At 38.4% G+C, this 14,932-nt stretch overlaps 1 protein-coding gene across 2 annotated transcripts in view; it reads right to left on the bottom strand.

The window, feature by feature from the left end:
• CHD9 (chromodomain helicase DNA binding protein 9) overlaps positions 1–14,932 on the bottom strand; it is a 71,754-nt gene that overhangs the window by 5,670 nt on the left and 51,152 nt on the right. For both annotated transcript variants that reach the window (XM_053987194.1, XM_053987195.1), the window contains exons 21-36: positions 14,027–14,226; positions 13,411–13,570; positions 12,396–12,485; positions 11,509–11,612; positions 11,271–11,388; positions 10,541–10,598; positions 10,144–10,186; positions 9,766–9,985; positions 9,443–9,645; positions 8,304–9,212; positions 6,033–6,196; positions 4,826–5,098; positions 3,914–4,082; positions 2,834–2,973; positions 2,136–2,357; positions 1,222–1,350 (exon numbers count right to left, since the gene is read on the bottom strand). In XM_053987194.1, the coding sequence (XP_053843169.1) occupies positions 1,222–1,350; positions 2,136–2,357; positions 2,834–2,973; positions 3,914–4,082; positions 4,826–5,098; positions 6,033–6,196; positions 8,304–9,212; positions 9,443–9,645; positions 9,766–9,985; positions 10,144–10,186; positions 10,541–10,598; positions 11,271–11,388; positions 11,509–11,612; positions 12,396–12,485; positions 13,411–13,570; positions 14,027–14,226 (3,202 nt within the window). The remainder of the gene's footprint in view (positions 1–1,221; positions 1,351–2,135; positions 2,358–2,833; positions 2,974–3,913; positions 4,083–4,825; positions 5,099–6,032; positions 6,197–8,303; positions 9,213–9,442; positions 9,646–9,765; positions 9,986–10,143; positions 10,187–10,540; positions 10,599–11,270; positions 11,389–11,508; positions 11,613–12,395; positions 12,486–13,410; positions 13,571–14,026; positions 14,227–14,932) is intronic.

Here is a 14,932-nt window from a genome sequence, read left to right as displayed (position 1 = left end):
GATTAATTAAGTATCCAAATACCAACTATAGAGTGGAAATTTGAGAGGAAAAAAGCCATCATGAAAACACAGGTTTTCACAGTAAACAGAGATCGTATCTCTCACTCCCTGATCCTCAACTTTGACAAGACCCCTCAGGGCACAACACTTGAAGAGCAGCCACGGATCCCAGTTTCAAGAGGTTCACAACCATTCTGGCTCCCCTTTGGAGCTGCTGTCTCAATACACTGAAGAGATTAAAGACTCAAATTCTGCCTCGCTCTCCTGTACAGATGGGCAAAGCTCCTGACCTTAATATAGCAGCATACAAAAAAAAACCCATCCTGCTTCCCTTGTAGCTGCTCTAACAAAAAGAGAAGCTGGCAGTGCCACAAGGGAAAGGGAAAATGATCCATACATGGACACAACAGCTCAAAGATTCCCCCTGGACTGCTGCTCTGGTGCACTGACATTCAAAGACACCATCACACAGATCTGTTCAATAGACACCAATAATGTCCTGCATGCTTTTCCTGAATATTGCCTTTAGCCTTCCCCAGAGCCTGTTCAAATGCGCTGTTCTGTTCCCAAACTTTGACCACCTGTACAAGAATTCAATTCAATGCCTGCTCTCACATCTTCCACTGCTGCCTTTTCACGTAAGAATTCCCCTTCTCCTTTTGTTCTCCTGTTCCCCTACCATTTCATCTAGAAATGTGACTGACAGCCAATACCTCCTGGTGGATCCATAAAGGGCAAATGCCAGACACTACTGATAAAAGCAAAATCAACCAGTACACATGATTGCCTCAATTCCCAAGGACAAGTTTCTATGCCGGATATACTACCAATAAAATTTCAATTGTGTCAAAAAGAGTAATGAGACAATTACAAAAAAACATCTCAAACTTCTGATGAAGTTGCCGCTTTGATCACATATTTTGAACAGGTATTTTAGTGCTCCTGCCTCTGTCTGAGTCAATGGCACAAACACTGCATCATACAGAGTGTTCAGTTCTATAAACCATGGGCTAAGTTTCTATCTGTATCTTACATATTTTCATAGCTGCAAAAAATTTAGTAGAAGATTGTAATTGACTTTTTTGTTCTGTGCCAAAACTTTAGAACAAAAACCTTTCATCTGTATACTGGGAAAATCTTAGCAAGTGTAGTGTATCAAGTTCTTCATCTGGAGTAATTTTCCATTTGGGAGTATGAAAATGGGAACAGTATCATGAATACCTTTCTTGCATTTCTTCTATTTATGAGCTGAACACGTTCTTCACCAGTTAAACTGTTAACATCCAGTTTATTGGGGTTTCGACAACGGTGTCTTTTTTGTTTGGGCCTCCCATCGTGCAGCTGCATCCTCTGTTATAAAGGAATTAAAAAGCCAATTATCCTTCTGATATAACTGGTTTAAATATGATTTCTGTGCATTCTCTTGAGTCAGGCATTTATTTGAAGCCAACTTCAACTACAGAAATATTTTAATAATAGTACCTATTTACTGATCACAATCAGCAGCCCAGTAAACAGCACTACGTCATCTCTCTGATGCCTCTGCCCATTGCTTTACTAATTTTTCAGTTTTTAACAGTGCTTTAACTATCTGGAAGATTGCTGCTGCTTTGTATTATCGTACTGGAGAAGGAAGGCTGTTATTCCAGATATCACACATGATTTTCTTACATTCTGCTAAACATTAAAAAGTCTCAAATTCACAAGTAACAGTATGAGAAGATCATACCCAAACAAACTACCATAGCACCCTACTGTAGGTATGAGATGCATTCCACAGTAAATTCTTTAATCCTCTTGCACATCACTAAATATGCTGTTACACATTTTCAGCTCTCATCATCACTATCAAGGTAATATCAGTCTTCTTATCCTAGATAATTTTTTAAATAATAAGTGAAATAATACAAAGATCAAATGTCTTGAGTTGGTATTGCTTTTCTTGGCAATCACATTCATGAGACAAGAGGAAGGCTTGCAGACCTCACACTTTAAAAAGAAATGGACATTTTTCTTTTCTAATGTGGAACAGAAGAACAAGGAAAAAATTCCCTATAACATAGAATACAAACCCAAATACACCATATGTGAAATATTTTACTATTTAGCCAGGGAGAGGTGAAAGAACTACTCACAGGAATACAAGCTCCTGAATCTTCAACATATCCAGGATGTTCTTTAAGCCACCTTTCTAAATCTTTTCTTTTAGGGGCATCATCACCTGCAAGCCTTGTTCCGTCTTTTAGGTTAATAACAGGGACTGGGCTCTCTGCATCGAGCATGCCTTGGGACTGTGTGTAAGTGAGTGCTGGGTTTATTCCTGCAGCAACCTGGCAGGAGTTAATACCTGGATTAACCTGGAGAATAAAAAACATCTGCTTTACTGCATAGAAAACAAGCCATCACGATTATTTCATGTATAAGTCAATGCAAGCCACAGTTTTGCAGATCTCACTCAAGGACTTGGGCACTGCTCCTGCCACAGAAATCCCTTCAAGTCACTGCCCAATTAGGTCCCATAACAGATGTTACAGGCAGGTATGCCCAAGTGTTGCTATGTCAACCCACAAATTTTTAATAATGCATTGTTAAAGTTCATCAGAATTAAAGTTACAATTTAGAAACAGCTATTGATTTTATATATCTCAAACATTTAATGACACTCCACCAGTTTTCATCTGTGTAATCATAAGATATCAGCAAAAAATATCCCAAACCTCAAAGTTTTGACTACAAGCTTTTGTGGAGCAGGGACAGCTGGTTACGCTCAATTAAGGCACTAATAATAATAATTTTGATCTTATTTTTTGGATACAAAATCAAGTTTACTTACATGGTTAGGCTGTTTATTTCTATTCATAAAGAGGACATCAACCCCCTCCACATTCTTCCTTCTTCCTCGTCTCTTTTTGACTACAGGCTGACTGTCAACTATGACTCCATTGGCACTGGCTGTTAAGTGACTGGAAGTACCTAATAAATGAGGCAATAAAACTTGTGTCAGAAGCTTGTTTTATAAAGAGAAACATGTCTGAACACAAAAAGGAAATAAAATTATTTGAATTAGTGTGAGTGTATGTAATTTCTACATGTAACAGCTAAGATAAATTGCCCTTTGTTTTATGACTGCTTAAAGCATCATATCAGGCTCTGAAAGCCACTTTACTATGAAAATTTCATTACTGCCCCTCCACCCCCTCCAAATTTATCTGTACAGGGATGACAGCCATTGAAAACTGTTGATATCATATACACAGAGAGGCAGACATCCCTAAATAAATGTTTAGCAAGACTTTAATGGTTTGTTGCAAAATTGAAGCAGAAGCTGGTCTAAGTTAAGCATCCATTTCTAATAATTTCTAACATTTTAATCCAAATGTTAACTCCTTACTTCAGGCTCATTTTTATTTGTCAGAGTATACCTACTGTTACCTTGTTATGAAACAAGCTGTAAGTTTCTGGCTATAAATCAAAAATTGATTCTAGATTATTGTCCTCCACTGCCTCTCTTTATGAGACACAAGGAAGGTTATGAAGAGTCCAAATTGGCAGAGGCATAAATCTGGAACTCTTCATCTTTATTTACAGACTAGCCACATTAAGTTCTGAGTTAAACTGATTACTGTCAGTGTACAGTGATGCGCTTTATAATTATTAAAATCTTCTTTGGAGGAGGTTTACAGTGTTTAATGGCATCATTCTACTAAATTAACATTACAGTAATTGACACTGTGATAAAGTATCAGGTGCTCCAAACTGGAGAAATGTCTCTACACTGGAGAGAATTTCTCCAGAGTGCAGTTTAGAACAACACTGCAAACAACTCTCTCCATTGCCAACTCATGGACATCAAGAGAAGAACCCAGAAGATTTAATACTAGATTACCCTTCTCCTTTCTGATGTTTTTTGTACCTGATTTGGGAAGTGATTTTGGGAAGTTGACAAGGCTGGTTTCTGAAGCATTCTGGAGTTCACGTAGCCGAGCCAGATATTGCTGCTGACCCAATGCACCCTCCTCGCTTTCAAACGGCCTTTTCTGAGACAGTCCCTGCTTCTGAAAAGTCAATTTCAAACCACCTTCCTGTTAAATAAATGCCAGGATTAGAAGAGCTTCTGCTGAAGCAGAAAGAACTACTTCATGATCAGGATTTTCACATACAGTTACTCCAGCAGAATTGAGAAAGAATGAAAACAGTGTTAGACCTTGTACAATCTAGTTCTTCCATGTAAAACCAGAAAATGAACAGAAATTTCATCTGAACTGAAAAATCCAGATACTGGTAAGGTGTTTACGTCCTGAATCCAGTCCTAGACCCAACTACAAGAGGAAATAGTCACATATTTTTATGTGCTACAAAAAGGTCTCAAACTACAGATAAAATGTTTGAAGCTTCTAGCCTGCATTTAAACCAGGAAATTTTCCTGTAATCCTCTAAAAGACAATGAAATAATAAAGTGCTTGTTGAAATGTTAAAAAAAGCGCTGAGCAGCAGAAATACCTTTTTATACTAACCAGATTTGTTAGAAACAGCATAAAACAAGCTGTCTGAGGAAGCAACAGCATGGCAAAACTTCAATTCAGAAAAAAAAAAATCCTTCCAGTGGCTTAAGCAAATAAAAAAAAGAAAAAAAGAACACAGAAAAACCCCCTCCCCAAAAAACCAAACCCAAACCCCAAACACTCAGTGCCCAGAAGCAGCAGACCCAAATACCCACAAACAAGTGTGTGAAGAAGTGAGAGTGAGAGCAGGCAGCCACTTGCAGGTAAAGCATGCCGCACACCGCAATCGCAACCAGGTCCTAGGGCAATAAAAATAAACATACGTCATTGATTTTCACTGTAAACTCCTTTTCTCGTACATGCTTCTTCACCTTTGACAGCTGGGGTGATTGGTCATATTCTTCTTTTACAGCTGCCAGAGGGGGTGTGGGTGCACTGGGCTCGCTGTACTCTGCAGCTGCCCCTGAGCTGTCCAGGAGCTTGGTGGTGTAGAACGATGCCACGGTGGTGCTGTCGTAGCTCCTTCGGGCTGAAGGCCATTTACCCTTCAGCACTGTCTGACAAATGCTGTCCAGTCGGTTAATCATCACTCGATCCTAAAGTAAGAGAAAATCATTTTGTAAGGCCAATGCTTACCAACACTGTTACATTTATGTATTAGCTCTTAATTGTACAGAGAAAAGAAATGACAACGTTTTAATCACTGGACTTGAAGATTTTGAAGTTCCTGGATTTGTACTGATTCACTGTAATCTGTACTTCTGTACTTAATTTCACTATGTACCTCTAAACAAATATGCAATTTCTCTCATCTGTACAGGGTCTGGCAGATGATTGAAATACACTATCTCCCTGATTTTTAAAGGAAAGATATGGTAACTACCAAAGCAGTAGTTGTATGTGTGGCTTTGACTCACTGTTAGCAGGATCTGAACCCATAAGCAGCACCACAACATACAGCAAATAACATTTACAAAACTAAATCTACAGACGATTATTAATGTTTCCTTTTAGCTTCCAAAACCATGTAATTCCTCATTCCCATCCTTTGGGCACCACACACAGATAATCACACACCTCCATAATACACAGTTCTCAAGTCCCAATAAACTCAGTTAAGTATATGAAGACGACAGAAACTACTGTATTTTCTGATAATTTCACAGTTATTTGTCAAATAAAACTTGTGACTGCTAAAATTACAAGTTCTGTAAGTAAACACTTATTTCTGAGTTCAAGACTCTCCATTATATTTGATGTAAGTCAACTTTTTACACTTTGAATGTCATTTTTCACAATGTGTCAAGGACCCGTGACATTACAGTTACACTCCCCTTCAAAAATTATGAAAAGCAGTACCTACATTTACATGCATGTTTCAGGAGTCAACATAACACCGAAAAGGTCCTGAAGCTCAAATCCTACAGCTACTTACCCTGCTTCTTGGTTCTAACATACTTAACAGAATATTCATGTTAGAGCCCACCTTCAACTACTACTTTGGTTTTCAAGTTTGCATTATGAACTTGCCTTTGGCCAGTAGGATGCAGCCAACATGTATCCACCTTGTAGGAGATAACCAGAATTTGGTGTCCCATTGTTCATCTGGAAACTGTCTTGTGTCTCATCTTGTGTGGTGCTCAGAGAGGCCACACTCTCTTCATCATAGGCTTTTATATGTGGAGTTCCTTCTGCTAAATAAAACCATCAAAATCATTATGCTGTAAGGGAGTTAAACACTCACTCTAAGAGGTTCAGGTGAACAATGCTCAGAGAAAGTCCAAACACAAAGTTAAACTGAAGAATTAATCTCTTAGGTTTTTCAGGCTGATCCTTTTCTAGGGATGTAAATTCCACATATATTCCTGTTAGTATTTCAAAGCTTAAGATGTTGAACATTTAGCTATTTGGAAACAGACATGCTTCAGAGTAATCTAACAGACAGTCTAATTGACTTAACATATTTATTTGGTAAGAAAACACTCACTAAAGCATAGAATTAAATTGAAATTAAAGGTGTCACCAGCACATGGCAAATCTACTGGGATAATACTTCAAAGAACAGCCCATTTTGTTTACTGCATGGAACACTGGATGCTCCATGCCTTGAACATGTGTGCCTGGATAATTAAATTATTCAATTTTTAATCACCGAGGATTTTTCCCTATTATCTTTCCAGTGTGTCCTCTGACATTCTTATATTTCATCATTAGTATTTCATTTTTGCCTCCATTCAGACAACAACAGAAGTTGCACTACAGCATGGGGAAACAGTCTGAAACAACAACAACAAAAAAATGTTGCCTGAAAATCTAACTACTACATCAGCACAAGGAGTAGGAGGGGCAGCTCTTCAGAAATTAGATTTGTCCTTAACAAAAGCTCTGTACTGAGTCATCTGATAGAATCCAGCACTCCCTTCAGAGATGCTTCAAATGTGGAAAGTATTCCAAAGGGTCACTGCCATTGAATAACCAATGAAGTAAAACCTGGGCTTAAAATTAAAATACTGATGAAGTTAAGTGAACTTTCCACCATTTACCAATCTCTTCAAATCAACAGCAAAAACACCAAAAAAAACCCCACCAAAACAAAAAGGCCAACTGATTTATGAGATTCTGCAGTCTGAGGAAGGCAGGATTATTTGCCTAAACAGACTGAGCTGGTACAAAACAAGCCTAATATTTGGACTTGTAGCACACTTATGGTAACCACAATCTCTATCTGCATATTTATGTTATATAAGCACTCCTCTGCTATCATTGTTTTACTGTTTGCATACCAACTGTTTCCTCTAAAAATGTCCTTTCCCTGCTGCAGGCAGCAGCATATTAGTAATTTTCTGTAAGTGGAATTTTACTTGCCCAGTAATCACTTCCCCAGTAAATTAACCCCATGATTTCCATTTGTCGTCTCAATGGACAAGGAGATCCATCTGATTAAGACAATGCCTTTTCCCCTTAGGTATTGGAAAAAAAACAGGTTCTTAATCCCACTGCCTGCCTTCATTTTCTTCCCTTCTCTATTACCAATTGTATCACACAGAGAAATCTCTCCATATTCTGAGTTTCAGTGGGGGAAGTAGAGGCCAATTCACAGCAGCAAAGTAAGGAGTGTATTAAATAATGAATGGTTGGGTTATTAAAAACTCTTAACTCACTTTATCAGAGGTTTTTGTTTCTAGTTTGAAGCTTTCACTCTGTCTGTGTTACATAGTCTAATGCACTGCAGCCACCTCAATCTTGGCTAAGCAGTTTTTTTTTAAGTGAATTTTTGGAAAATTTTTTAAGTGTTTGAAAATTTTCAGTGCAAAAACATTGTTTGGGCACTGCAAAGTTCACAACAGAAAGCAGGTGACATGACTCCAGTTTGGACAGAAGGAAGCTTGCAGGTTTTATGAAAGAACATATGAGGAAGCTACATAGACAGGTGAGCAAGAGTGGAAAAAACAAACAGGGAAACCTAAAGGATCTGTTTAGAAAGAAAATGAACCCATAGCAGGGAATACACACACACAGAGTATATTTCCAGAAAATGCTGTTCATTCCACTCTCCCACACATGAACCACATGCAACCTTGTACCTCACCAAGGCACTGATATGAAACAAATAAAAATCAGTATTCCTGAAATTCTTCCAACTCACTTGGAAGACTCAAGCAAATATGTTTATTTACATTAACTTTATGTTTAATAGAGCTAACTTCTCTGGGATTTAATAGCCTTTTTAAGACATTTTTCCATTAAGAATAAACTAGTTCAGTAAAGAATTATACTGCAGAAGTAAGACTACACACATACCACGTTTTTGTGCCTCCTCTTCATCACTATCACTCTCTTCAGACGATGATGATGATGACGATGACGATGATGAGGACGACGAGGAGGACGATGAAGATGCTGAAGAACAAGATGAAGATGATGAAGAGCTAGAGCCAGATCGAGAGTGGGAACAAGATGAGGAAGACGAAGAGGATGAAGATGATGACCTGGAAGAACAGGATGATCTATCTGAGTCAGAGTCTGAGTCAGAGCTAGAGTCAGACCCCCTTTTGCTGACTCTCTGTTTTTTGGAAGCTGGGTTTGGAGTTAGAGGCTCTGTCCTTGCTGCCACCATGCGCCTGTCTGTCTCAGCCTTCATGCTAGGTCTGTGGTCTGTAATTTGTACTGGGGTGCCATTTTTGGGACTCAAAGGTTCAGATTTCAGTATTGTCTGTGTCTCCTCTGTAGACATAGATTCCTCTTCAGAAGACTGAGGGTCCTCTTTCAGATTTTCATTTTTAGCTTTTGTGTCCTCAAAAGCATTCACTTTAGCATCTGACAGTCTTGACTGAGGTGTAAGAGGCGAAGCAGATAATGCCATCTGGTACTGGTGCAAGAGTGGAGTAGAAGTCCTTGAGAGAGCCACTTTGTTTTGATTATAGTTCCTCTGGGCAGACATAAATGAGAGTTCAGGATCACGAAGAATATGATAATCTGTCCTGCTAACTCCATGTTTAGCAGCTCCAATAAGCAGATCCCTGTCGTGAGTGCCACATTCCCACCAGACAGGTAGGTCTGGGTTTGGCTGGCACAGCTTTAGCCGCTCAAAGAGCTGGGGGTGCCTGAGAGCCTGTTCCCGCACTTTCCGCAGGAGCTCGATGCGGTACAAAGTCCGGGAAGCGCGTTCCTCTGTGATAGGCTGGATAAAAAGGTTTGGGTCCACGAGTTCTGTATTAAAACAAAACAAATGAGAATCCGTCAAAACCAACGTACCAGTACTTTAAGTAGATGACTAATGAGTTAAGAGATGTCTCCCCATTATAAGCTTTCAATTTTACTCTCAACAGGTTTCTTTAAGTCTTCCTCCCCCATTTTTATCTTCCAACACATGAAAGAAAAACCTTTTCAAGGTAGGCACTGACAACACAAATATAAAAAGTAAAAACATACACACCCACCTTCTTTTGAGGGGAGGCGACAGACCCTCCTGCACATTGACATAAATGCATACAGGTACTTCTCCAAGCTCTCATCAGTTTTCTTGTGCAGCCGAGCCATCGCTCGAAACTTGGTCCAGTCAAACCGTCCCCTTTCAGGGTCAAACACCACTCCAAATGTGGACACGACTCTGTAAAAGTCAGCTTCTTCTCTTCTAGTCCATCTTGAACAGCAAGAAAAAGATGTGAAATTCTGTCAATTTCTTCACCATTTCACAGATTATGTCTTTACCATTTTTTACTTAAGGGCGGATTGAAAAAGTACATTTGCATGCTGCACATACCTTTGCTGTCTTTCAATCTTAGCAGCCATCTTTGGATTTAGTGCAGCTTCTTCATATGGCAGCTGCATCATACTGGTTTGTACTGGGAATGTTGGCTGGATCTGCTGGGCCTGCCTGTTTTTACTCGTTCGTTGATAAGCGGTGATCAGGCGGCGCAGACGCGTTGTTAAGGCAGACTGAGTGGGCCAATAGACTTTGTCCCCTTCCATCATTTGTCCATCTATACGAAAACCAAGTCATGGGAAAAATAAAGAAGTTGATTACTGCTAGTGTCTGTGGTTCTACACTAGGTAATTATGCTTTAGCTAAGAATCACAAGAATTAAACTGATCAAAACACAACAGAAACTAGCTCAGATTTGCAGTTTTATGGATTTACCTCCATCTGCTATTACGAGATCACCTGGGGATGAAACATCATCCTATAAAAAAACAAAAGTGAAGCACAATTTAAAATATAGCCCTCTCCAGAGATTTAAGTTAAACGTACATCCTACAACAATTTCTGAATGTGACAAAGAACAAAAGTAACAGACAGTTTGGATAAATGGCAAACAGGGCATACAACAGAACTATGCAACAATTCCCTACCGTTCCCACCCACCCAGACAACTTCAGAAACTCATGGAATAAGCTTGACCATTTTAGAGAAATACAGGAAAAAAGTAATAATTTGCTCAACACAAAGGTGGAAGTATTACATTACAAGTGAATGTGTGTTGAAGTGACTAAGTGAATGAGTATTAAAAGGAGCTATTATTTGGTGCCTACTGTACCTCTATGTCATCTTTAAACAGTGCTGGTGCTGGTTTATATTCTGGATCTTCCACATCCCTGTTAAAATTTCAACACAAAAGAAGCCATTTTAGTAATATTTTACACTACTAACTGAAAAGATGTTACACTCTTTTAAATTAAGCAAAACTAATTTAAATTTAGTAAGATACTGTATTTAATTTTCTGTTTGAAATGAACAGAGTATTTCATGGCATCTTTGGCTTTAACCCTGCTCTTCCCAAGTCACTGTATCATCCAAAGGTATGCTTTGTGACCACAACTAAAAATCTCAGTCATGGGGCAATGAATAAAAGCAGTTCTCTTTCAGCAGTTACCAGTAATTCTCACACTGATCTACTGGGGTCACTGGTCAGCTACACAAGACTAAGATATCAAAAGCTGACCTGAAATCAAGTTGAACAGGTCTGTAGCACTACACCTCTGAATGTTTTTGCACTTCAGTGTCTTAAGTAGTATTTTTAACATATCAACACAAGGTAGAATCCTTGTTAATAACAAGTTGCTGCATTTTTCCCCTAACTGTGACATCCCGAACTTCAGTAGTTGGTACACCAATCCTCTTTTCCACCCTATGGGAGTAACATCTAAGTAGTATCCCTTATAACAACGACACCAAACTCATGTAAAACCAGTTAGGAAGAAAATAAGGTACAAGCATATAAATTCAAATTTGTTTGCTTTAATGCCCCCAAACATTCCCTTCCATACCCATCCATATAATCATTTGCTCTCTGTTCAGCAGCAACTGCTTTCTCATCTGGTTTTCCAACCCTTTCCAAAAAGCAAAGAGCTGGGTCTGCTCTGATAGTGTTGTATTTTTCATAACCTATAATGGAAAAAAAGTGGCAAAAATTCAACTTCCAGAGTAAACAAAGAAAAATTCAGTGTAGGGTGTTTTTATTTTAGGGTGTGGGGAAGTACATACACAGTCACCCTCATTACTCACCATGTTTAAAAACTCCAATTAGAAGAGATTTATCTGCATCTGCATCCCACCACTCAGCAGGAACTTCAGAATGGTCTGGCTCAGGAACCCAAACATCAATTTCACTAAAGAGATCACCAAGAGCATACCAACATCAACAGAATTCAGAGGAAGAAATAAATTTTTAAATTTTCTTAGTACACTTCTACTTCATGTGGGACTTTAAACTTCTCTCTTCAAGCACACAAATATATTAAAACCAGCAATACAAAACATCCAGACACCTTGGTATTTTGTATTTGAGACCAGTAATGGGGAAAGAAAAGGAAAACCAGTATACAACATTCTTCCTCTCTAAGTGAACTTCACCAACTCCCAGCAGCCTGTGCTTGTGCAACATTGCAAAACAAGGACTATCTGTGTTAGTGTTCAATTGCATGAGAGGGACTGTTTCTCACTAGTATTTCTGAATCAAATTATGACTTTCTATCTGCCACAAGCTCCTGGAGCAGTGAGTTCAAGAATTCCCAAACAGCAATACTTGTCTTTACAGAAAAAAAAAAAAAAAAAAAAAAGGCATTAATGGAATACACAGCACATAATCAAAAGCAGGAGAAAACCTGCCAATTATCATGTCAAGTACATAATTCTATCTTTCACTTACTTTTTCAGTCTATTTGACTCATATTATTTTACTTTATATAGCTAGACTCATGAAGAGGAATCAGGACTTCCTCATGTCAAGTTGATGAAGTGTTTAGTAAACAAAGAGAAAACAAAAACATGTTCCTCACAGCCTAAGGATAAACACATTTAGTTTTAACATTTCTTATTTAGGTCTAGGCAGATTCTTGAATTTGCATCTGACATTTGAAATAAACAAGTGAAATACTCTCTCTGTAGTTCACCTGGCATCAGTTCCATCAAAGACCTTTTGGAATTCATTACCAATGACTTCTTGCTTTAAGTAATATAGCATTCTTACTCGAAGTAAGACTCTAAATGAAGAAAAAAGAGAAATACAAATATTAGAACTCAAACATCCTTCAGTAATTGTGGATGGTTTTGTTTCATCTTTTATTACATCACAGACATTTCAAGTCATTCTCCTAAAATATAGTTCCTTCAGTTTTAAGGTGGGGGGTAACATCCATCTCAGGTGACCTAAGACTTTTTCTTGTCATCACATTTACAAGTTGTTTCATTGCAAAAGTTCTTTCAAATCCTGAAAACCAGGGTCAGCAGAACACTCTTCCCTTGCTTCATAAAATACTGATAAGAACAAAGTGCTATTTCCCTTTTCCTGCTTAGAAATGTCCTTAGAGAAGATCGAATGGGCTGACAATGAACATCCTCCCCTTAACCTTTCCATTCCTTCTCGCTCACAATTTGGTGCATGCCCCAATGACTTCTCCATGCTTTATTTCAATTCTTGACTACAGCTATATGAATTGTCCAAGCTGACAAATTTTCCTACAGAAAAATCGTTGATCTAAACCAAGCTCATTGACTGCCATGAATGACTAAGCTTTCACAAACTGGTAGCTCAGATTCTTTGAAGCCTAGAAAACGTGCCAGGGAAACAGGATGTAAGATCGAGGGGCAACAATTTCAGTGCTTTCAGTCTCTTTAAGAAGCACTCCCACTTTTGAGTCCCTTGGCTGCTGCAAGGCATCCCAAACACATCAGCAAGAGATCTCTCCATAGACAAAAACAGTTTCTCCAAAAATTTTAACAGAATTATTTTACATGTGAAATCATCTGTTCACCTCCAAATACACCACGACCCATTTATTCTAATCAAATTAACACCATTAAAACTTCTTTCTTCCTACTGCTACAACTATTTTGAAGTCTAAGACAATGAGAAACTAGAAGAAAAAACAAACATCAAAAGACATTCACACTTCAGCTACTGCTTACTTGTTGCAATGGTGTTTTATGTGCTTTTTGTATCCTTCATCTTGCAACAGATGCTCTGGATTGTATTTTCGAAGCCATTCTGCTTTGTGTATATCGAAAGTGCTAGCCTGGGTCTTCACCTTTTTTCCTTTTCTTCCTCTAGGTACAGGGGCTGATAAGCCTATATAATGTAAAATATTACAGGTATAGATATAGATGCCCACAATATTTTTAGTTCCCATATCATATACAGGTATTGAATCTGCAAGTGCAGGACACCACGAAGATCAGTTTGTGTATATGAGTGTTTTTGTGTCTCAGAGCATCTCTGGAGTACCAGTAAGGACCAACAGGAGAAGGGGAGGAGTGTGCTGCCTGTCACCTATCATGAAGAAGAATAGGTTCTTCTGAACTGAAATGAAAGCTCACACCAAACACCATTTGGGTAAGCCATCAAATCCAAGGCAAAGCAGCAATGACACTTCTTTGCCCATCAGCTGAATTGTGTGCTTGAAATAAATCCCATTTATTTCAAGTAGGATGTGCTCAGAGAGGCTTTCTTCTGTTTTTATCCCAGTACCACAGGCACACACATACGAGAAGCTGTTTTAAGTGCAGAAACACATTAAGTCCTTACCGAGGTGGTTCTGTAACTCTCGTGTTTGCCCATCCTCTGTTGGGGTGATGAGATCCCATATAAAACTCTTTATTTTCTCATCCCCTCTGTAGTGAACGAGACAATAGGCTAACAGGGCTCGGCAAATTATCTCCACATCCTGCTCATTCAGCTGCCTCTTGAAGCGACCATGGGACAGAATTTCTCTCCATCGACCCCACCTAGTCCAAAGTGAAACACAAACCAGCACCTGGAAGTGAAACACTGGGGTATCCTACAGACTTCTCTTACAAAAGAGAATTTTTCTCTAAAATGCTTAGCTTTTAACCTTTTTCTTTCAGCTTAAGTTACTGAGTAGAAGTAAGAAAGTAACATTTGCAACATAATTCCACCTGATTAAAACAGTTTTAAACAAAAAGTGCCTCTTTACAAAAAATATGTATGATTGTTTTCAACTTCAAAGACACAAAACTGATGGGAACTCATTCTGACAAGAATGCTGTTATTTTTCTTTTAAGATGGGCGAGAGAAGACCTAAGATTTGATTTCCAAATCAACTTATCTGATTTCTGTATGCTTAAAATAACTGGTTAGATTCTCAGTTCCTATTTGTGCTTCACAGAAGTGCAAGATGTTCTACAATTATGAAAATCAAGTTACCTACCAAGGCATTATTTCAGACATTTTTTAGGAGTCTTCAGTCTGCCTGCAGCACTTACTGTAATGATTTTTAGAGAGACTCCTGTAGTGCCCATGTTAAATGCTGTAATCTCATTTGAAAAAAGATTTTCACCCTTCTTTCTTAATGTTTCTTTAACAGCAAATTGTCAGGAAGATTTATTACAGGGTGCAAGATAAATTCCTGTTCTAAGTACATTCTCTGCACACACTCCACGTTATTGCCAATATAGAGATAAGTTATTCTAC

This window comes from Vidua macroura, chromosome 11 (genome assembly GCF_024509145.1).
Source record: "Vidua macroura isolate BioBank_ID:100142 chromosome 11, ASM2450914v1, whole genome shotgun sequence".
NCBI lineage: Eukaryota > Metazoa > Chordata > Aves > Passeriformes > Viduidae > Vidua > Vidua macroura.
Note: the sequence above shows the minus strand (reverse complement) of the source record. Positions and strands in the feature narration are given on the sequence as shown.